The following is a 22,232-nucleotide window of genomic DNA, read 5'->3' on the forward strand; positions in this document are numbered from 1 at the left end:
TTAAACTAATGCTGGGATCAGACTCCACGATATTTTTTAACTTTTATGATGGACATATCAGATTAGACGATCATAGTGCCATGAAATCTTGCCATTTCTTGGTCAGAAGAGTGGCAACACTACAAATTTGACCCCTACCAATCATCGTTCATGTCCTTGCATGATTTTGGGGAGGAGGGTCAAGAAATCATCAGAAGGAACGTCAAGGAACTTCATGTAGGAGTCAAACTAAGTGAGAAAACACTAGATGGTCACGTTGTAAGGCCTGATGTTCATATAACCACGTGTACATTCTACACGCAAATCATTTGATGACTGGTGTCAAATTCGTATGATTTTTCCATAAAGCTGGACACAAACATGTTGTATTTGTATATTGTTATGTAATAATGGCACGTCATTATGAGCACCTATCTCTTTGTAATCTTCATTATATTGCAGCATATCTGTTTTATGGAGAGCACAAACTGTTCCGTCAGCTGTTCGCAGGTGCGTTGCTCACTAATCTGCTCACACGCCCACTCCATATCACTCCACCTGTAATAAAGAGCTCATCATTTTACATCATCATCTACCTTTATATAGTGTTACACTGTTAGTGTTCATCCCGAGTCTTAGCTCCTCACCGCACCTTCAGCATGGACCACTCAGTCGCCCCGTGGACATCTCTGATTTTTATTATAACTCTCCTGAGCTGGGAGGTCAGGGCTCTGGTAGGTTTCAGCTCACAAAATATACACAGCGATTTTTTTTTTTTAAATCTGATCTGACTCCGTCACATTAATAACATCAGCGCTGTTAACTGTTTAAATAGTCTGCTCTGAGATAACAGTTCTGATGAAATTAAAGGCATCATTCTATTCTATAGGCTTATAGGTTTATTTAGTATAAATACGCAAGCGATTAGAGAAAATTGCATGCGCTGATTGGTCGTGAAATTCGGACTATTTCTCAATAAATCACCTCAAGCAACTTGGCAAAACGCCGGCCAATTGCTTTGTCGCCGTAAGTGAGGAAGAATTACGAATGCTTATAGAAAATTCTGTTCCTAAAAGCACTAAAGATGCTACGAAGTTTGGTCTAAAACTAATCAAAGGTAAGGTGGGATTGGGGTTTATTATATCCATTTCAAAACAGTATTTTATATGACTCGGTGTAGACAAGTGACAAGTCTGTGCATGCTTCTTTTAAAGTTTGAAATAATTTTCTTAATATGATTTTTTTTAATCAATCACGTGTATTTATACTAAAACAATTATCTGCCTCAGATTCCATGAATATCTGTGAATAATATTCGCCTTCGGTGAATAATTAATTGTTAATTATAAATTCAGGTGTCTTACATAATTTATTTAGGTTTGTATAAAGCGAGATATTATTCAGGTGTCTTATTTTATTAAAGTAAATAGACCATTTATTTTTCCATTTGTTTGTTTTTACAACCCCGATTCCAAAAAAGTTGTGAGGCTGTGTAAACTGTAAATAAGAACAATCCATCCATCCAGCCATTATCTGTAGCCACTTATCCTGTCCTACAAGGTCGCAGGCAAGCTGGAGCCTATCCCAGCTGACTATGGGCGAAAGGCGGGGTACACCCTGGACAAGTCGCCAGGTCATCACAGGGCTGACACATAGACACAGACAACCATTCACACTCACATTCACACCTACGGTCAATTTAGAGTCACCAGTTAACCTAACCTGCATGTCTTTGGACTGAGTGCAAAACTGCAGTCATGACAACCGACTGCAGTCCTAAAAAGTTAGCAAGTCAACTGTAGTCCTCAGCCATAAAAGCATTACTGTAAGAGTCCAGAGCATCTTCCAAGTGCGACTTTCAACTGTCCATATGATATGGGGCCGCCCTCCACAGGAGCAATGCGATGAGACTCCAGCCAGACATAAGGCATCAGGATGGATCAGGCAGGTCCGAGGAGCAGAAGAGGTCAGGATCTCGACCTCAGGATTGACATGTAACTCAGAGGGACAGATTGGGGGGAGAAAACACAGGTTGTTAGGTATGCCCAATGTCACCTGAAGAAGTAGGAACAGTACACATTTTGCGCTGAGCGCAAGCAGGGAATCCGGCAAAACTATGATGGCAAAACTAAAAGAGGAGAGCCAGAAGGTAACACAGGCATGAGGGAGCCCTGGGACATAAAGCAGCAGCCACTACACCATCAACAAACTCGAGTGAGCAAGCGAGTGGGGACTGACAGCATCCATACATCCCAGTTTACCAAAGCAATCTATGTCTGAGGATCCTCCAGATCTCCTCCTTTACCTCATTAACAAAAGGCTTGACTAAACAGATACAGTGGGGCAAAAAAGTATTTAGTCAGCCACCAATTGTGCAAGTTCTCCCACTTAAAAAGATGAGAGAGGCCTGTAATTTTCATCATAGGTACACTTCAACTATGAGAGACAGAATGGGGGGAAAGAATCCAGGAAATCACATTGTAGGATTTTTAATGAATTAATTGGTAAATTCCTCGGTAAAATAAGTATTTGGTCACCTACAAACAAGCAAGATTTCTGGCTCTCACAGACCTGTAACAACTTCTTTAAGAGGCTCCTCTGTCCTCCACTCGTTACCTGTATTAATGGCACCTGTTTGAACTCGTTATCAGTATAAAAGACACCTGTCCACAACCTCAAACAGTCACACTCCAAACTCCACCATGGCCAAGACCAAAGAGCTGTCAAAGGACACCAGAAACAAAACTGTAGACCTGCACCAGGCTGGGAAGACTGAATCTGCAATAGGTAAGCAGCTTGGTGTGAAGAAATCAACTGTGGGAGCAATTATTAGAAAATGGAAGACATACAAGACCACTGATAATCTCCCTCGATCTAGGGCTCCACGCAAGATCTCACCCCGTGGGGTCAAAATGATCACAAGAACGGTGAGCAAAAATCCCAGAACCACATGGGGGGACCTAGTGAATGACCTGCAGAGAGCTGGGACCAAAGTAACAAAGGCTAGGTCAGTAACACACTACGCCGCCAGGGACTCAAATCCTGCAGTGCCAGACGTGTCCCCCTGCTTAAGCCAGTACATGTCCAGGCCCGTCTGAAGTTTGCTAGAGAGCATTTGGATGATCCAGAAGAGGATTGGGAGAATGTCATATGGTCAGATGAAACCAAAATAGAACTTTTTGGTAAAAACTCAACTTGTCGTGTTTGGAGGAGAAAGAATGCTGAGTTGCATCCAAAGAACACCATACCTACTGTGAAGCATGGGGGTGGAAACATCATGCTTTGGGGCTGTTTTTCTGCAAAGGGACCAGGACGACTGATCCGTGTAAAGGAAAGAATGAATGGGGCCATGTATCATGAGATTTTGAGTGAAAACCTCCTTCCATCAGCAAAGGCATTGAAGATGAAATGTGGCTGGGTCTTTCAGCATGACAATGATCCCAAACACACCGCCTGGGCAACGAAGGAGTGGCTTCGTAAGAAGCATTTCAAGGTCCTGGAGTGGCCTAGCCAGTCTCCAGATCTCAACCCCATAGAAAATCTTTGGAGGGAGTTGAAAGTCCATGTTGCCCAGCGACAGCCCCAAAACATCACTGCTCTAGAGGAGATCTGCATGGAGGAATGGGCCAAAATACCAGCAACAGTGTGTGAAAACCTTGTGAAGACTTACAGAAAACGTTTGACCTCTGTCATTGCCAACAAAGGGTATATAACAAAGTATTGAGATGAACTTTTGTTATTGACCAAATACTTATTTTCCACCATAATTTGCAAATAAATTCTTTAAAAATCAGACAGACAATGTGATTTTCTGAATTTTTTTTCTCATTTTGTCTCTCATAGGTGAGGTATACCTATGATGAAAATTACAGGCCTCTCTCATCTTTTTAAGTGGGAGAACTTGCACAATTCGTGACTGACTAAATACTTTTTTGCCCCACTGTATGTTTTCAGCCGAGACTTAAACGCTGAGACTGTGTCTGATTCCCGAACACTACTTGGAAGGCTGTTCCATAACTGTGGGGCTTTGTAAGAAAAGGCTCCGCCCCCTGATGTAGCCTTCACTAGATGAGGTACCAACAAACAGTCTGCACCTTTTAATCTAAGTAGACGTGGTGGGTCATACAGAACAGGCTGAATATAATAGAAAGACAAGATACTTAATGTTCAAACTGATCAACTTTATTGTTTTCGTAAATAATACATTCATTTTGGATTTGATTTTTTTTTTAATTATTGCATTCTGTTTTTATTTACGTTTTACTTTTTTGGAATTGGAGTTGTACATTTTCTATTTATTTATATTGTAGTACATCAAACTGTACATATTCAAGGTTTAATCTGTATCTGAAGTTTTGCTTTATCACATTATGTAATTTTTGTCTGTATTTGTATCTTAAATGTCTATTATTATTACAGTATGTCTGATTGAATTTGGAGACTAAGTCATGTTTTTCTCTCACTTAGCCAATAGACAAAGTCACAGGTACGGCCAATTTTTTTATTCCAAATACATATTTGTATATAACCGAGACAGTTTTCTCGATATCAGAAATAAACTTCGCCAGATTCAGAAATTAGAAATGTAGAAATTATCCAAAGAAGTCCAAGCTGTGTATCTCTGATCGTCTTTGACAGAGTTTGATGTAGATGGTGGACTAGAGGATCTCTTTGAGGTCAATGAAGGTAAGACTGAATTTTTTTCAAGAAATAAAATCCTCATATAATATTTATAAAAAGTCACACCATATGAGATTGTACTTTATACCGGGTGTGTTTTATCATTAATCACTGTACGTTTGCAGCGGCTGGTCTCGATCTCTTCGAGGGAGATATCGTATATGATGAGGTGAGCGCCAACTTCACATCACACCTCGATCTTACGTATCCGCAAAGATCCATCGTGTAAATCTCATGCGTAAACGTATCTAATTCTGTCTATGACAAGACCACGAACCTCGAAGTTTGACGTTTTAGTTGGTTTAATAACGCTAACATCACATCACTGTTGAATTCTGGATTCTGATTGGTCAGAAGGTGTTGATTTATTTTCTATAACAGCAGCTGTGACAGTAGTGTGACTGCAAATCACAGGTTTATATGAGTGCGCTAGCGTTTCTACAGGAACCGCTCGTCACAGGGATCTGTATAGCTGTGTTATAAGAGCAAATTAAGCCTTTAGGGTGTGCTGGCATTGGAAAATAATCTTCATGATGGTAATACACTGTATTCAACATGGTTTTTGTTTGTGAATGTTAGAAAGAAGGGAGGAACTCGATAATTGGGGATGAGTACTTGTGGCCCACCACTGTGCCGTACTATTTGGAGGATGATTTGGGTAAGTCGCATCAGTGGTGTAGAGATCGTGGACTTTTCTGTCTAATTGACACTGAAAAGATGATGTTTGTTGAAGAAGGTATTATCCAGCACCGTTGTGTGTGTTTCAGATATTAATGCCAAAGGAGTCATCATGAAGGCGTTTGAACAGTATCGCCTGAAGACCTGCATTGACTACAAGCCCTGGAGTGGAGAAAAGAACTACATCTCTGTGTTTAAAGGCAACGGGTGAGCAGAGATACTGCACTTTTCTACACCACTATTTTCTCGAGCAGCAGCTCTGACTGAAGTGCAGCTCACAGGTTTATATTAACGCACTCACTCCGATACGGTATCGTTTCTATAGTAACAGCTCACGCCCAAGGACGCTCCATATCATCTAAAAGAGAACTGGATGAAAAACAAAGACGAATGTGGAACTGTAGATACAGTGAAGGTTTCTGGAAGGAGATGCTGATGTAGCCTTTATGGAAGTGTCAGCGCTCTGTAACTATCAGCTCTCTGACATTCTCAGGACGCGGGAGTTTAGACTTTGAGGTTTCCTGGTGACAAGCTGCTGTCTGTCTGTCTGTCAGCCACTGTGTTTATAGGTGCTAGAACAAGTGAGAACAGGAAGCAGCTTGTTTAGAATTTTCAAATATTCATGAAAGTCTTAGAGTATTCAGTGAGATGTTTGTCCTCCGATTTCAGTATCAGTTCTCCACAATCAACCTCACAGTAGTGTAGAGAGGGATATGCTCCATCTCTTTGTTTGTTCCTGAATGAAGGAAGGAAGGAGTGAGTGAAGGAAGGCGTGAGGAAGGAAGGAAGGAAGGAAGGAAGGAAGGAAGGAAGGAAGGAAGGAAGGAAGGAAGGAAGGCATGAGTGAAGGAAGGCATGAAGGAAGGAGTCAGTGAGTGAAGGAAGGAAGGAAGGAAGGAAGGAAGGAAGGAAGGAAGGAAGGAAGGAAGGAAGGAAGGAAGGAGTGAGTGAGTGAGTGAGTGTGTGAGTGAGGGAGGGAGGGAGGGAGGGAAGGAAGGAAGGAGTGAGTGAAAGAAGGAGTGAAGGAAGGAAGGTGTGAGTGAGTGAGTGAGTGAAGGAAGGAAGGCGTAAGTGAGTGAGTGAAGGAAGGAAGGCGTAAGTGAGTGAGTGAGTGAAGGAAGGAAGGTGTAAGTGAGTGAGTGAAGGAAGGAAGGAAGGAAGGCGTAAGTGAGTGAGTGAAGGAAGGAAGGAAGGAAGGCATGAGTGAGTGAAGGAAGGAATGAAGGAAGGAGCGAGTGAGTGAGTGAAAGGAGTGAAGGAAGGAAGGCGTGAGTGAGTGAGTGAGTGAAGGAAGGAAGGCGTGAGTGAGTGAAGGAAGGAAGGCGTGAGTGAGTGAAGGAAGGAAGGCATGAGTGAGTGAAGGAAGGAAGGAAGGCATGAGTGAGTGAGTGAGTGAAGGAAGGAAGGCATGAGTGAGTGAAGGAAGGAAGGCGTGAGTGAGTGAAGGAAGGAAGGCATGAGTGAGTGAAGGAAGGAAGGCGTGAGTGAGTGAGTGAGTGAGTGAAGGAAGGAAGGCATGAGTGAGTGAAGGAAGGAAGGCATGAGTGAGTGAGTGAAGGAAGGAAGACGTGAGTGAGTGAAGGAAGGCGTGAGTGAGTGAGTGAAGGAAGGAAGGCATGAGTGAGTGAAGGAAGGAAGGCATGAGTGAGTGAAGGAAGGAAGGAAGGCATGAGTGAGTGAGTGAAGGAAGGAAGGCATGAGTGAGTGAAGGAAGGAAGGCGTGAGTGAGTGAGTGAAGGAAAGAAGACGTGAGTGAGTGAAGGAAGGCGTGAGTGAGTGAAGGAAGGAAGGCATGAGTGAGTGAAGGAAGGCATGAGTGAGTGAAGGAAGGCGTGAGTGAGTGAGTGAGTGAGTGAGTGAGTGAGTGAGTGAAGGAAGGCGTGAGTGAGTGAGTGAGTGAAGGAAGGCATGAGTGAGTGAGTGAAGGAAGGAAGGCATGAGTGAGTGAGTGAAGGAAGGAAGGCATGAGTGAGTGAGTGAGTGAAGGAAGGCGTGAGTGAGTGAGTGAGTGAGTGAGTGAGTGAGTGAGTAAGTGAGTGAAGGAAGGCGTGAGTGAGTGAGTGAGTGAGTGAAGGAAGGCATGAGTGAGTGAGTGAAGGAAGACATGAGTGAGTGAGTGAAGGAAGGCGTGAGTGAGTGAGTGAGTGAGTGAAGGAAGGCGTGAGTGAGTGAAGGAAGGCATGAGTGAGTGAGTGAGTGAGTGAGTGAAGGAAGACGTGAGTGAGTGAGTGAGTGAGTGAGTGAGTGAGTGAAGGAAGGCGTGAGTGAGTGAGTGAGTGAGTGAGTGAGTGAGTGAAGGAAGGCATGAGTGAGTGAAGGAAGGCGTGAGTGAGTGAGTGAAGGAAGGAAGGCGTGAGTGAGTGAGTGAAGGAAGGAAGGCGTGAGTGAGTGAGTGAAGGAAGGAAGGCGTAAGTGAGTGAGTGAAGGAAGGAAGGCATAAGTGAGTGAGTGAAGGAAGGAAGGCGTAAGTGAGTGAGTGAGTGAAGGAAGGAAGGCGTAAGTGAGTGAGTGAAGGAAGGAAGGCGTGAGTGAGTGAAGGAAGGAAGGCGTGAGTGAGTGAGTGAAGGAAGGAAGGAAGGCGTAAGTGAGTGAGTGAAGGAAGGAAGGAAGGCATGAGTGAGTGAAGGAAGGAATGAAGGAAGGAGCGAGTGAGTGAGTGAAAGGAGTGAAGGAAGGAAGGCGTGAGTGAGTGAGTGAAGGAAGGAAGGCGTGAGTGAGTGAAGGAAGGAAGGCGTGAGTGAGTGAGTGAAGGAAGGAAGGCGTGAGTGAGTGAGTGAAGGAAGGAAGGCGTGAGTGAGTGAAGGAAGGAAGGCGTGAGTGAGTGAGTGAGTGAAGGAAGGAAGGAAGGAAGGCGTAAGTGAGTGAGTGAAGGAAGGAAGGAAGGAAGGCATGAGTGAGTGAAGGAAGGAATGAAGGAAGGAGCGAGTGAGTGAGTGAAAGGAGTGAAGGAAGGAAGGCGTGAGTGAGTGAAGGAAGGCGTGAGTGAGTGAAGGAAGGAAGGCGTGAGTGAGTGAGTGAGTGAGTGAGTGAGTGAAGGAAGGAAGACGTGAGTGAGTGAAGGAAGGCGTGAGTGAGTGAGTGAGTGAAGGAAGGAAGGCATGAGTGAGTGAAGGAAGGAAGGCATGAGTGAGTGAAGGAAGGAAGGAAGGAAGGCATGAGTGAGTGAAGGAAGGAAGGAAGGAAGGCATGAGTGAGTGAAGGAAGGAAGGAAGGCATGAGTGAGTGAAGGAAGGAAGGCGTGAGTGAGTGAGTGAAGGAAGGAAGGCGTGAGTGAGTGAGTGAATGAAGGAAGGAAGGCGTGAGTGAGTGAGTGAAGGAAGGAAGGAAGGAAGGCATGAGTGAGTGAGTGAAGGAAGGAAGGCGTGAGTGAGTGAGTGAAGGAAGGAAGGCGTGAGTGAGTGAGTGAATGAAGGAAGGAAGGCGTGAGTGAGTGAGTGAAGGAAGGAAGGAAGGAAGGCATGAGTGAGTGAAGGAAGGAAGGAAGGCATGAGTGAGTGAGTGAAGGAAGGAAGGCGTGAGTGAGTGAGTGAGTGAAGGAAGGAAGACGTGAGTGAGTGAAGGAAGGCGTGAGTGAGTGAGTGAAGGAAGGCATGAGTGAGTGAGTGAGTGAAGGAAGGCATGAGTGAGTGAAGGAAGGCGTGAGTGAGTGAGTGAGTGAGTGAAGGCATGAGTGAGTGAAGGAAGGCGTGAGTGAGTGAGTGAGTGAGTGAGTGAGTGAGTGAAGGAAGGAAGGTTTGAGTGAGTGAAGGAAGGAAGGGATGAGTGAGTGAGTGAAGGAAGGAAGGGATGAGTGAGTGAGTGAAGGAAGGAAGGGATGAGTGAGTGAGTGAAGGAAGGAAGGGATGAGTGAGTGAGTGAAGGAAGGAAGGCGTGAGTGAGTGAGTGAAGGAAGGAAGGGATGAGTGAGTGAGTGAAGGAAGGAAGGCGTGAGTGAGTGAAGGAAGGAAGGGATGAGTGAGTGAGTGAAGGAAGGAAGGCGTGAGTGAGTGAAGGAAGGAAGGCATGAGTGAGTGAGTGAAGGAAGGAAGGCATGAGTGAGTGAGTGAAGGAAGGAAGGCGTGAGTGAGTGAGTGAGTGAAGGAAGGAAGGCATGAGTGAGTGAGTGAAGGAAGGAAGGCATGAGTGAGTGAGTGATGGAAGGAAGGCGTGAGTGAGTGAGTGAAGGAAGGAAGGCATGAGTGAGTGAGTGAAGGAAGGAAGGCATGAGTGAGTGAGGGAAGGAAGGAAGGCGAGTGAAGGACAGGATTTAAGGAATGAGTGAAGGAAGGAAGGCGTGAGTGAGTGAGTGGACAGAGAGTGAGCAAGTGAAGGAAGGAAGGAGTGAGTAAAGAAGGTGCAAGTGAAAGAAGGAAGGAAGGAAGGAAGGAAGGAAGGAAGGAAGGAGTGAGGAAGGGAAGGAAGGAGTGTGAAGGACAGAAAGAGTGAGTGAAGGACAGAAGGAGTCAGTGAAGGATGGAAGGAAGGAGTGAGTGAGTGAAGGAAGGACTGAGTGAAGGACAGAAGGAGTGAGCAAGAGAGTGAGTGATGGGAAGCAAGCAAGGAAGGAGGGAGTGAGAGTGAATGAAGGAAAGTGAGTGAGTGAAGGAAGGAATAAAATAAGGTGTGAGTGAAAGAAGGAATGAAGCAAGGAGTGACTGAAGGAGTGAAGTAAGGAAGGATGGATGGATGGAAAAGAAATCAGGAAAAACAATGCCTTAACATTTTTTTCAAGAAGTGCTTTAGCCTGAACTTCTCATCACTCCGTCTGAGCAGGAGTTGGATCCTCCAAACCCCGCTCTCCCCTAACACCAGGAGTCGCTTCATGAATAAAAGTGTCGACAAAACGTTAGATCCAAAAGTCAAAGTAAATATATTTAACTCCATAAATCAGTCACAGTTCTTCAGTACAGTAAGTCCAGTTCAGTGGCCAGAGCACAGTCTTTAATAAAGAGTCTGACGGGAAACCAGTTCATTATTTTCCTTATTTAGTTGCTGTTCTGTACCATTTTGTTTGGTTTGTGGTAATAATAACGATTAACTGTAATAAAACTAACAAATAGTCATCTATGCAAAAATTCCGTAAAGGAATCCCTCTCTTTTCCCGCGCCCAGGTGTTTCTCCTCTGTGGGGAACCGGCATGTGGGAAAGCAGAGATTATCCATTGGTGCAGGATGTGACCGAATCGCCACCATCGAGCACGAGTTCCTCCATGCGCTAGGGTTCTGGCACGAGCAGTCACGCGCCGATCGTGACGACTACGTCAACATCATGTGGGATCGCATCAAAGAAGGTACTACACTCCTGATAAAAGATAATTTGTTCCACTGATTGTGGGCTGTAAATTACCACCGAACACACAGATTGGCTATTGTTAGTGAAATTAATAGACTGCAGTGGCCATTTGTATAGCCTGAGATTAGTGATTAGATAAACCATTATATAATTGTGACAAAGTCTGTAATTAAGTGCAGAGGTGTTACGACAGTATTAACACCATGAAGTTGGCTATTTTCCCTCTGACAGCACATCCACACGTGTCTTGATTTACAAACAACAACTATTTTTATGTCTTGAAGGTGATACAACAACAAAAACATGGCTTTGAAAGCTATATGTGAAGCATCCATCATACAAGTTCTTGTGTAAAATGTTACTACAGAAAGAGACTACGATGAGTAATGTTAGTAAATTCTCCATTCATCATATTTGTTCTTTAGGCAAGAAGCACAATTTCAATAAATATGACGACACCACGTCCAGTTCCCTGAACGTACCTTATGACTACGGTTCCATGATGCACTACAGCAAGAACGCCTTCCGCAACGGCACTGAACCCACCATCGTCACCAAGATTCCCGCCTTCAGCGACGTCATCGGCCAACGCATGGAGTTCAGTGACAGCGACCTGCTCAAACTGAACAGGCTTTACAATTGCAGTAAGCACGACTTTGGTGTAGTTATGGTAACTCTTGGAAATCCTTGGTGAAAGTTTGCAGAAGGTAGTTTATGCTGGCTGTGAACTTTGTCATCGTGAAAGTTAGATAAATCAGGCAATATTTTTAGGAAACAACAAGGACGTGGGACACGATTGGAAAAAATAAAGTAAGGTTGCACTGGGGTTTGTTGAATAGATCCCTCGTGCATAACGAGTTGGGGGTTGACTAAGTTTTCACATTTATCGTAGCAAATTAATACCCACATTTGCAAATTAGCAACCTTAAATTCTACATATTCTAAATCTCTCATTGCAGAAATCAGCAACTGCTAGCTCATGGTCTGGATGTGCACTCAGCAAAGCACTTTAGCAGATAAACCCAAGCAATCAAAACAAATACTGTACCGAAAGTCATCAACATATGAAAAATAACAACTGGTTGTAATCCAGCAACTTAATCGCTGCCAGTCCAAAGAGGTAACAAAGTACCAGTGCAAAACAAGCTGATGTCCTATTTAGTAGCCATGAACTCATCGTTAATGGATAAGCATTAAAAAGCAACTATTTTTGGCAGTCATCTGGACAACCTTTGTAAGCAAGGAATTTTATTGAGTGCCTGCCTCTTGTTGCGTCAACTAAATAAATCCAGAATATCTCAGAAAGACCTGACAAGTTTAATCTGTAATATCAATCATAAATGTATTAGATATCTCATTTATGGTGGTTGTTAGGAGCTTATCTTGTTTACACTACTTCAGCACCTTGAGTAAACTTGCCAATCACAAAGATCACAAACAAGCAGAGGTTACTACAATAGCACATCTGAGGAATGTGAGACATCGATTACCACACAAATAAGAATATACTTATGGGTCTCCACCATATTTCTGGCAGAAGGGGAAGGGACTTCATCCACTTGTTAACTTGCTAGTGGTGTTGTCAAGACCACACAAACTGAGACCAAGTCATGACCAAGACCAGAGGGTATCAAGACATAGACAAGACCAAGACTTTGAGGGGTTGAGATCAAAACCAAGACCAAGGCAGGGCGAAACCAAGTCAAGACCAGAACCAGACCACTGTGTGTGAAGGGGGACAGTGAGGGGTGACCCCCATGAACAGTAGTAAAAATTTCGAATTCGCAATGAGTCGCATTATTGGTTGCATTTGAAGCAGGAGGATAAACGGCTACAGATAATGGATGGATGGATGGATGGATGGATGGATGGATGGGTTTTACATCCAATCATAGTAATGATGTGAAAAAATAACTCAGACAATGCACATGCAATTTAGTGAAATCTTCTCACAGTTGTGGTCTTAACCAATCTTGAAATAAAATCCTGAGTCTCGATGTCTGAGACTGAGACAAGATCGAGTAAAAACACGGTCGATTCCAAGACCTTCAAAAAGTGGTCTTGAAACCAAGACCGGTCTCAAGTACTACAACACTACTGGTTGCTAATATTGATGGGGCAGGAGTCTTGACATCAAACTGGCCCCTCGATAGTACCCTTGTACCCTAGCGAGAACAAAAAGTATACAGTGGTGCTTGAAAGTTTGTGAACCCTTTAGAATTTTCTATATTTCTGCATAAATATGACCTAAAACAACATCAGATTTTCACGCAAGTTCTAAAAGTAGATAAAGAGAACCCAGTTAAACAAATGAGACAAAAATATTATACTTGGACATTTATTTATTGAGGAAAATGATCCAATATTACATCTCTGTGAGTGGCAAAAGTATGTGAACCTCTAGGATTAGCAGTTAATTTGAAGGTGAAATTAGAGTCAGGTGTTTTCAATCAATGGGATGACAATCAAAGTCTGATCTTCACAACACATGTTTGTGGAAGTGTATCAAGGAGATTTCTGAGGACCTCAGAAAAAGCGTTGTTGATGTTCATTAGGCTGGAAAAGGTTACAAAACCATCTCTAAAGAGTTTGGACTCCACCAATCCACAGACAGACAGATTGTGTACAAATGAAGGAAATTCAAGACTATTGTTACCCTCCCCAGGAGTGGTCGACCAACAAAGATCACTCCTAGAGCAAGGCGTGTAATAGTTGGCGAGTTCACAAAGGACCCCAGGGTAACTTCTAAGCAACTGAAGGCCTCTCTCACATTGGCTAATGTTAATGTTCATGAGTCCACCATCAGGAGAACACTGAACAACAATGGTGTGCATGGCAGGGTTGCAAGGAGAAAGCCGCTGCTCTCCAAAAAGAACATTGCTGCTCATCTGCAGTTTGCTAAAGATCACGTGGACAAGCCAGAAGGCTATTGGAAAAATGTTTTGTGGACAGATGAGACCAAAATAGAACTTTTTGGTTTAAATGAGAAGCGTTATGTTTGGAGAAAGGAAAACACTGCATTCCAGCATCAGAACCTTATCCCATCTGTGAAACATGGTGGTGGTAGTATCATGGTTTGGGCCTGTTTTGCTGCATCTGGGCCAGGACGGCTTGCCATCATTGATAGAACAATGAATTCTGAATTATACCAGCAAATTCTAAAGGAAAATGTCAGGACATTTGTCCATGAACTGAATTTCAAGAGAAGGTGGGTCATGCAGCAAGACAACGACCCTAAGCACACAAGTCGTTCTACCAAAGAATGGTTAAAGAAGAATAAAGTTAATGTTTTGGAATGGCCAAGTCAAAGTCCTGACCTTAATCCAATCGAAATGTTGTGGAAGGACCTGAAGCAAGCAGTTCATGTGAGGAAACCCACCAACATCCCAGAGTTGAAGCTGTTCTGTACGGAGGAATGGGCTAAAATTCCTCCAAGCCGGTGTGCAGGACTGATCAACAGTTACTGCAAACGTTTAGATGCAGTTATTGCTGCACAAGGGGGTCACACCAGATACTGAAAGCAAAGGTTCACATACTTTTGCCCCTCACAGATATGTAATATTGGATCATTTTCCTCAATAAATAAATGACCAGGTATAATATTTTTGTCTCATTTGTTTAACTGGGTTCTCTTTATCTACTTTTAGGACTTGTGTGAAAATCTGATGATGGTTTAGGTCATATTTATGCAGAAACATAGAAAATTCTAAAGGGTTCACAAACTTTCAAGCACCACTGTAATTTGGTGACTTCATTTCTAAGAGTGTACTGCTTACCAGTTTAACAGATAGGGCATGGACTTAGCACTTCAGCCAGACTAAATTGTTGTTTCATCATTACCTTGTGTTATTATGTGGGTAACTTAGGAAATTTTATGACTGTGCAAAGTCTCCCATTTACTGCTGTTGGTTGATGATCTGTGTAATCTTTTTTTTTATTTTTTATAGCAAGACCCACAACTTTCCTGGACACCTGTGACTTTGAGCTGGAGAATATTTGCGGGATGATCCAAGATCATGGTGACCAGGCAGATTGGGAACGTGTCACCAAGGCAATTGGTGGACCTGACACAGACTATTCAAACATGGGACGTTGTACTGGTACTGATACCTTTTCAGTGATGTTTCACCATCAAATGTATACATTGGGTAGAACGGTGGCACTGTGGGCAGCTCAAAGCTCCATGGTCTAGAACACGACTCTGGGCTCAAGTTATTGCATGTCCATAATTGGGCATACTGTATGAGCATAGAAATGTAGCTCTAACTTCCTGTCAGTTTATTGTTAAATGAACCTTCGAATGATTTTCTGTTCAACAGGCACAGGGTACTTCATGCACTTCAGCACCATCAGTGGCAGTGAAGGGAACAGTGCTCTGCTAGAAAGCAGGCTGCTCTACCCTAACCGCAACTACCAGTGTCTACAGTTCTTCTACTACCATAGTGGAAACCCCAACGATAAGTTGGAGATCTGGGTGAGAGAATACAATAACGCCAACCCTAGCGGAACATTACGCATGATCGAGACAATAACTGGTGAGTTAGGATAAGCAAGTCAAGAATGACAGTTGGCTTGTACACATACCAATGTTGCAACATCAAAACATGCTAATATGTAAATCATGTTGCTCTTTATAGGACTGCCTGAGAAGTTATGGCAGTTACACCATGTTAGCCTAAATGTCTCCACAAAGTTCCGTGTGGTATTTAAAGGCACAAAGGGTGCTGGAACCTCCACAGGTGGGCTCTCTTTGGACGATGTCAATCTTTCTGAGACCACCTGCCCAGAACATGTGTGGCGGATCACGAACTTCAAAAATGTTATGGAAACCACACCTATGGGCACTGCCATATACAGCCCACGCTTCCATTCAAAGTATGGCTACACATTCCAGATGGGCTTGTACCCCAATGGCACAAATACATCCTTAGGGGAGTTAGGAGCCTTTGCTCATCTTACATCTGGAAGTGACATGATAGATGGTAATCTCTCTTGGCCCTGCCCATGGATGCAGATTACTATGACGCTAATGGATCAGAATGCAGACATCCGCAAACGCATGTCCAACCAGAGAAGTGTCACAACTGACCCCAATAAGAAATCAGAAGGTAACTCTTTGTGCAAATCGCTGTATTAATTAAACATTAAATATGAGGTCTGCATACCTTAAAGTGCATATTCTGGGACCAATTTCGGGGGTTTTTTTTTAATATGAAAGTACTAGTGCATCTCAAAAAATTAGAATACCATGAAAAAGTTCCTTTTTTTCATAATTTAATTCAAAAAAGGTAAACTTTCATATATTCTATATTCATTACATGTAAAGTGAAATATTTAAAGCCTTTTTTGTTTTAATTTTGATGATTATGGCTTATAACTCATGAAAATCAGAAATCCAGTATCTCAAATTATTAGAATATTCCCTAAGATCAATCAAAAAAAGGATTTACAATACAGAAATGTCCAACTTCTGAAAAGTATATTCATTTATACATTCAATACTTGGTTGGGGCTCCTTTACCATGAATTACTGTATCAGTGCGGTGTGGCATGGAGGTGGTCAGTCTGTGGCACTGCTGAGGTGTTATTGAAGCCTAGGTTGCTTTGATAGTGGCCTTCAGCATATCTGTATTTTTGGGTCGGGTGTTTCTCATCTTCCTCTTGACAATATCCCATAGATTCTCTATGGGGTTCAGGTCAGGCAAGTTGGCTGGCCAATCAAATACAGTAATATCATGGTCAGCAAACCATTTGGTAGTAGTTTTGGCACTGGGGGTAGGTGCCAAGTCCTGCTGGAAAAGGAAATCAGCATCTCCAAAAAGCTTGTCAGCAGATGGAAGCATGAAGTGCTCTAAAATCTCCTGGTAGATGGCTGTGTTGACTTTGGACTTGATAAAATACAGTGGACCAACACCAGCAGATGACATGGCACCCCAAATCATCACAGACTGTGGAAACGTCACACTGGGCTTCAAACACCTTGGATTCTGTGCCTCTCCACTCTTCCTCCAGACTCTAGAACCGTGATTTCCAAATTAAATGCAAAATGTACTTTCATCTGAAAAGAGGACTTTGGACCACTGAGCAACAGTCCATTTCTTTCTCTCCTTAGCCCAGATAAGACACTTCTGACATTGTCTCTGGCTCAGGAGTAGCTTGATATTACGAATGCGAAAGTTGTATCCCCTTTCTTGAAGATGTCTGTTCGTGATGGGTCTTGATACACTGACACCAGCCTCAGTCCACTCCTTGTGAAGCTCTCCCAAGTTCTTGAATCAACTTTTCTTGACAATCCTCTCAAGACTGCGGCCATCCCTGTTACTTGTGCACCTTTTCCAGCCACCCTTTTCAGCAATGACCTTTTGTGGCTTACCCTCCTTGTAGAGGGCATCAGTGATCATCTTCTGGACAACAGTCAAGTCAGCAGTCTTCCCCATGATTGTGGTTGTGTGTACTGAACTAGACCAAGAGATACACTGTGTTCATACTGTTCTACTCAAACTCGAAATGAAATATTCTAATATTTTGAGATGGGTTTTTTTTTTATATGTTTTTGTACTGTATGCCATACTGATTAAAATTAAAATAGAAAAATGCTTGAAACATTTTAGTTTATGTGTAATGAGTCTATAATATATAACATTTTCACTTTCTTAAATAACTGATGGAAAATATTGAACTTCTTCACAATATTCAAATTTTTTGAGATGCACTAGTATGTCCCTTTACACACTCATCCGTAAGGGTAATTTTGCACAAGGCCATCTGTCTACAGCAGAAAAAAATAAAATAACAAAACGCATCTGGAAAAATCCCAAGGGAGCCTGGAGCCAGATTCGTGACGTTACCTGCGGAAGCGCCAGCAGGCTGCGCGAGCTTTGCACGGTTTCAGTGCACAGCCTGTGTAGACCAAGCGCTCCCATTTCTCTCTCATTGTCCAGTCTTTTGGGAAACGATGAGTACTAATCCCATCAAGATTGGTGTTGCTACACCCTCCTACGATACATCTGTTAACCATTTTAATAATTACGCGATAACGTTGAAGAAATTTGCAGAAAACCACCAGGTCGTTTTCTCATAAACAAACCAGCGCTGACATAGGATTCAGAGGGAGGCGTCCCGCACGCGACGTCACGAAAATCAATGTTTGCCGGGAAATCCAAATGGCAAGTTTTTTCAGAGGCGGACCAATTCGCCTCAAATGGCTTGATTTCAACTGAATTTTTCTGGTATTGCGCAAGGTATAAAAATTGCGCAAAATGTGACAGATATTTGACCAAAGTTTAATATAAAATAGGAGAATTACATTGATCTTGCTCCTGAATTTACCCGCGATATGCACTTTAAGACCACAGTTGCATTCAGAATTTTGTAACTTCTCTTGTTTTTTTAAGATTCTCAGATGTTTTTCTGGGACAACCCACGAAAAGTGGGAAAGGAAGAAACAGATTTGGATGGGACTAAATATTTTAGAGGACCCGGAGAGGGAACATCTGTATATCTGACTCAGGCCAGAGCACTCAGCAGAGACTTTATCAAGGGGGGAGATGCAATCTTCCTCCTCAGCATGGAAGGTAAGAAAATCAGGGTGTTTTAAGCTGTTAAGTATCCACATGTAGAGGCATCAACCCACTCTCCATAGACAAACAACCATTCACACTCACGGTCAATTTAGAGCCCCCAATTAGCCTAACCTGCATGTCTTTGGACCAGAGCACCCGGAGGAAACCCACGCAGACACAGGGAGAACATGCAAACTCTACACAGAAAGGCCCAGTCAGGTGCTGGGCTCGAACCCCGAACCTTCTTGCTGTGAGGCAACAGTGCTAACCACTACACCACCATGCCGCCCTGACCCTGTAATGTAAAGTTGGAAGTGAATACCACCAAAAGGATGGCCAAATCATGGGGACAGAACAGAGCAAGGGGTTCTAAACTGCAGTCCATAGGAGTAGAAGTGTGTGCAGGACTGTTGTTTCAATCCCATTCCTGACTGCTTTTGCAGAAATTTTGACCAATCACACCCACTCCCAGTTATTGTTCTGTACCTGTACGTGATACTTTCTGACAAACGTGGTTACATTTGTCATAAAATATATACAGAAAATAGTAATTTAAACCACAGTGGCCAGAATAAATGATGAATGAGTAAAATTAATGAAATAAATGCTTTTAGGAAAGTGGTGACTCAGTGGTTAAGGCTATGAGCACCAGATCAGAAGTTCTGGAGCACTGCCCAAGCTGCTATGGTTGGGTCCTTGAGCAAGATCCTTAACCTTGAACTCCTCCGATACAAGTCAGCCAAACGAGTAAATATAAATCCATCATAGAGCGCTGCGTGAGCACGATATACACCCTTTATTTCATGAACATGGTCCTGCAAACTTCTTATACACTGTAAAAAAAAAATAGTTGAGAATACTTGAAATTTCAAGGCAACCGTCTGCATTAAGAATTTTATGTTTTGCCAACGATGTGCCCATGATAATCCAAACTATGATAACACTGTTATCTTTATTAAGAATTCTTAATTAAGTCAATTTTCAATTCCTCATTCTGCCAACATAGATTTCTCTTTTTGCTGAACAGTGGCATTCACAGTAGTACAAAAAGGCAATTGAGGTTATCACAATTTTTTTTTTTTAGATTTTTTTGGGGCTTTTTTCACCTCTATTTGGATAGGGCAGCGTAGAGACAGGAAATGAGCGGGAGAGACGGGGAGGGATCGGGAAACGACCTTGGGTCGGAACCAAACCCGGGTCCCCGGATTTATGGTGTGGCGCCTTATCCACCTGAGCCACAACACCCCCGAGGTTATCACAATTTATCATTAAACTATACATGCCTTTTTTCATTGTTCTACACAATTACAAAACTTCAATATTGAAATAAAGTTTTTAAAACCCACGTCGTGGGTGTGGCTCAGGTGGATAAGGCGCCATACCATAAATCCGGGGACCCGGGTTCGATTCCGACCCGAGGTCATTTCCTGGTCCCTCTCTCCTGCTCATTTCCTGTCTCTACACTGTCCTATCCAAATAAAGGTGAAAAAAGTCTGATAACCTCAATTGCCTTTTTGTACTACTGTGAATGCCACTGTTCAGCAAAAAGAGAAATATATGTTGGCAGAATGAGGAATTGAAAATTGACTTAATTAAGAATTCTTAATAAAGATAACAGTTTTATCATGGTTTGGATTATCATGGGCACATCATTGGCAAAACATAAAATTCTTAATGCAGACTGTTGCCTTGAAATTTCAAGTATTCTCAACTATTCTTTTTTTACAGTGTACTTGGTCACATATGAAAGCACAAACCACCCACTCATACACCAAGTTTTGTTGGATCCTGTGGGATCCAAGTCTTGATGCACAACTCTGCTTAGGTCTCCCTACCTTCAACACACCTGGCCCATCTAATTCATGGCTTAATAATTCGCTGATCAGTAAGGGAATACCTCAAACTGTGCATGGCAGAAGGTCCCAACGACTGGAAGAAAGAACCCCTGGGATGGGATGGACTTTGTGTCAATCATGTACCATATTACATGGAATAACTTAAGAATTTGCACAGAACAAAAGGTCACGTAAAGATTCACTAATGGTTTAGTTTTCTGAGAAAATCATTAGTTAATACTAAATAGAACCAAGCTTACTTACCTCAAATTGCACTGGACCAAAGGACAGATCAATGATTATTCCCCCAAGTGCCTGATGGTTATTGTAAAACCCCGAGTATGTGTGTATGTATATAAAATGATATTGCACAGTTGCACGAAGATATGAGGATGTTGAACATGAGTGAAGTGAACGAGGGGTCGCTCCTGGAGGACGCTCTGGACTCTTGCAGTGGTGCTTTTGTGGCTGGGGACTGCGGTTGTCGTGAACAGTTTTGCACTCGGGTTTCCATCGGTGGGGGGTTTATAGCATCAACGAAGCTGACTTTATGTTAGGACTGTTAATGTTAGTCATGTTGTCTGTTGTTGCCCGGATGGGGGTGGGTTCCCTTTTGAGTCTGGTTCCTCTCGAGGTTTGAGGTTTCTTCCTCATGTCGTCTGAGGGAGTTTTTCCTTGCCACCGTCGCCACAGGCTTGCTCATTGGGGATAGACTAGGCATAAAATCAGCTCATATTTTAAGTCGTTCAAATTCCGTAAAGCTGCTTTGCGACAATGTTCATTGTTAAGAGCGCTGTACAAATAAACTTGACTTGATAAACTTCATATCTTCACACCACTGTGCAATGTTCTTTATATTATATGGACACATCCACAAATAATATGCATGTTAATCAAAATTTAATTTTGAACCGGCTCGCCGTTTCGACAATTTCTGGAAAACCCAGAGTGTGAAACATCACGAATTATCTCATTACAGTGACACCTGACAAGGGGTGGGATATATTATTAGGCAGCAAGAGAACAGTATTCAAAGTTGATGTGTTGGAAGCATGAAAAATGGGCAAGCGTAAGGACGTTAACAAGGGCCAAACTGTGATGGCTGGATGACTGGGTCTGAACATCGAACAAAATGGCACATCTTGTAGGGTGTTCCCGGTATGCAGTGATTAGTACCTACCAAAAGTGGTCCAAGGATCTAAAGGACAACTGGTGAACTGGTGACAGGGTCATGGGTGTCGAAGGCTCATTGATTCGCACAGGGCACAAAGGCTGGTCCAATCCCACAGAAGAGCTACTGTAGCACAAACTGCTGAAAAAGTTAATGCTGGCTAAAACAAGAAAGTGCCAGCGTACAGCGCACACACATGGGGCTTTTACGCAGTTCTTACCAATGTAGATGCCAGCATAATTTCTTAATCGCATTTCCCATTTTTGTCCTTTAGATATATCACACTTGGTCTCTTCTCAGCCCTTGCCTCCGACCCCTACTACAACCGTTACCGAGCAATGTTCCTCGGTAACGTGTCAAAACGATGGAGTGTGTGTGATGCAAAATGGTGTAAAAACAGCCTGCAGGTACGTATCAGCACAGAGGGCGTCTCCGAAGTTAACACCTAAAACTGTTCCAACACTACCATTCTTCTCAGGAATCTGGTTATATTTAGTACTAATCAATCACTGGAAAACCGTGTTCCATTTCTCTCTGTAGGTGTGCCGTCGGTGACGACTGGTGGTACTACGGGGACAGGTGTCAGTTTAAGAGTTCGAAGGAGGACAGCGTAGTGATGGCAGCCGTGTCCTCGGTTGTGGTCTTTCTCATCATGGTGATGGTGACGGTAGTGAGCGTGGTGTGTCTGAAGAAGAAGTATAAGAAGAAAATGAAGAACACGAATGGCGGCATGACCGCAAAAAACGTCTATGCGAATTAACAGAACCCAGAATTGTTAGCAGTCGTATGGTAGCAATACACACTTATGTATGTCATTTCAAGCCAAATACAACCATTTCTATATTTTCATTTGTTTCTGAAGCTTGGATGTGATGTGAAAGTTTTGGCTATTGATCAAGGAAAAACTTTATGCTTACGATAATTCATTCAGAACCACAACAACCAGGATGCGACTTCAGGTCACTTCACACACATGATCAGTGCCGTATTAAGCCAATGCGGTGCCCCTGGGCACTATACCTCAAGTGCCCCACCACCACCCTGCACGCACACACT

At 43.0% G+C, this 22,232-nt stretch overlaps 1 protein-coding gene across 1 annotated transcript; it reads left to right on the forward strand.

The window, feature by feature from the left end:
- The first annotated feature begins 638 nt into the window (after window positions 1-638).
- Window positions 639-21,936, forward strand: mep1bb (meprin A subunit beta b). The gene is made up of 13 exons (XM_060920349.1): window positions 639-713; window positions 4,605-4,665; window positions 4,785-4,828; window positions 5,239-5,317; window positions 5,427-5,544; window positions 10,428-10,606; window positions 11,034-11,252; window positions 14,556-14,708; window positions 14,928-15,143; window positions 15,246-15,716; window positions 18,003-18,182; window positions 21,451-21,583; window positions 21,717-21,936. Exons 1-13 carry the CDS (start codon window positions 639-641, stop codon window positions 21,934-21,936), a joined length of 2,148 nt encoding a protein of 715 aa, XP_060776332.1.
- Window positions 21,937-22,232: the final 296 nt, after the last annotated feature.

This window comes from Neoarius graeffei, chromosome 1, assembly GCF_027579695.1.
Source record: "Neoarius graeffei isolate fNeoGra1 chromosome 1, fNeoGra1.pri, whole genome shotgun sequence".
Taxonomy (NCBI): Eukaryota; Metazoa; Chordata; class Actinopteri; order Siluriformes; family Ariidae; genus Neoarius; species Neoarius graeffei.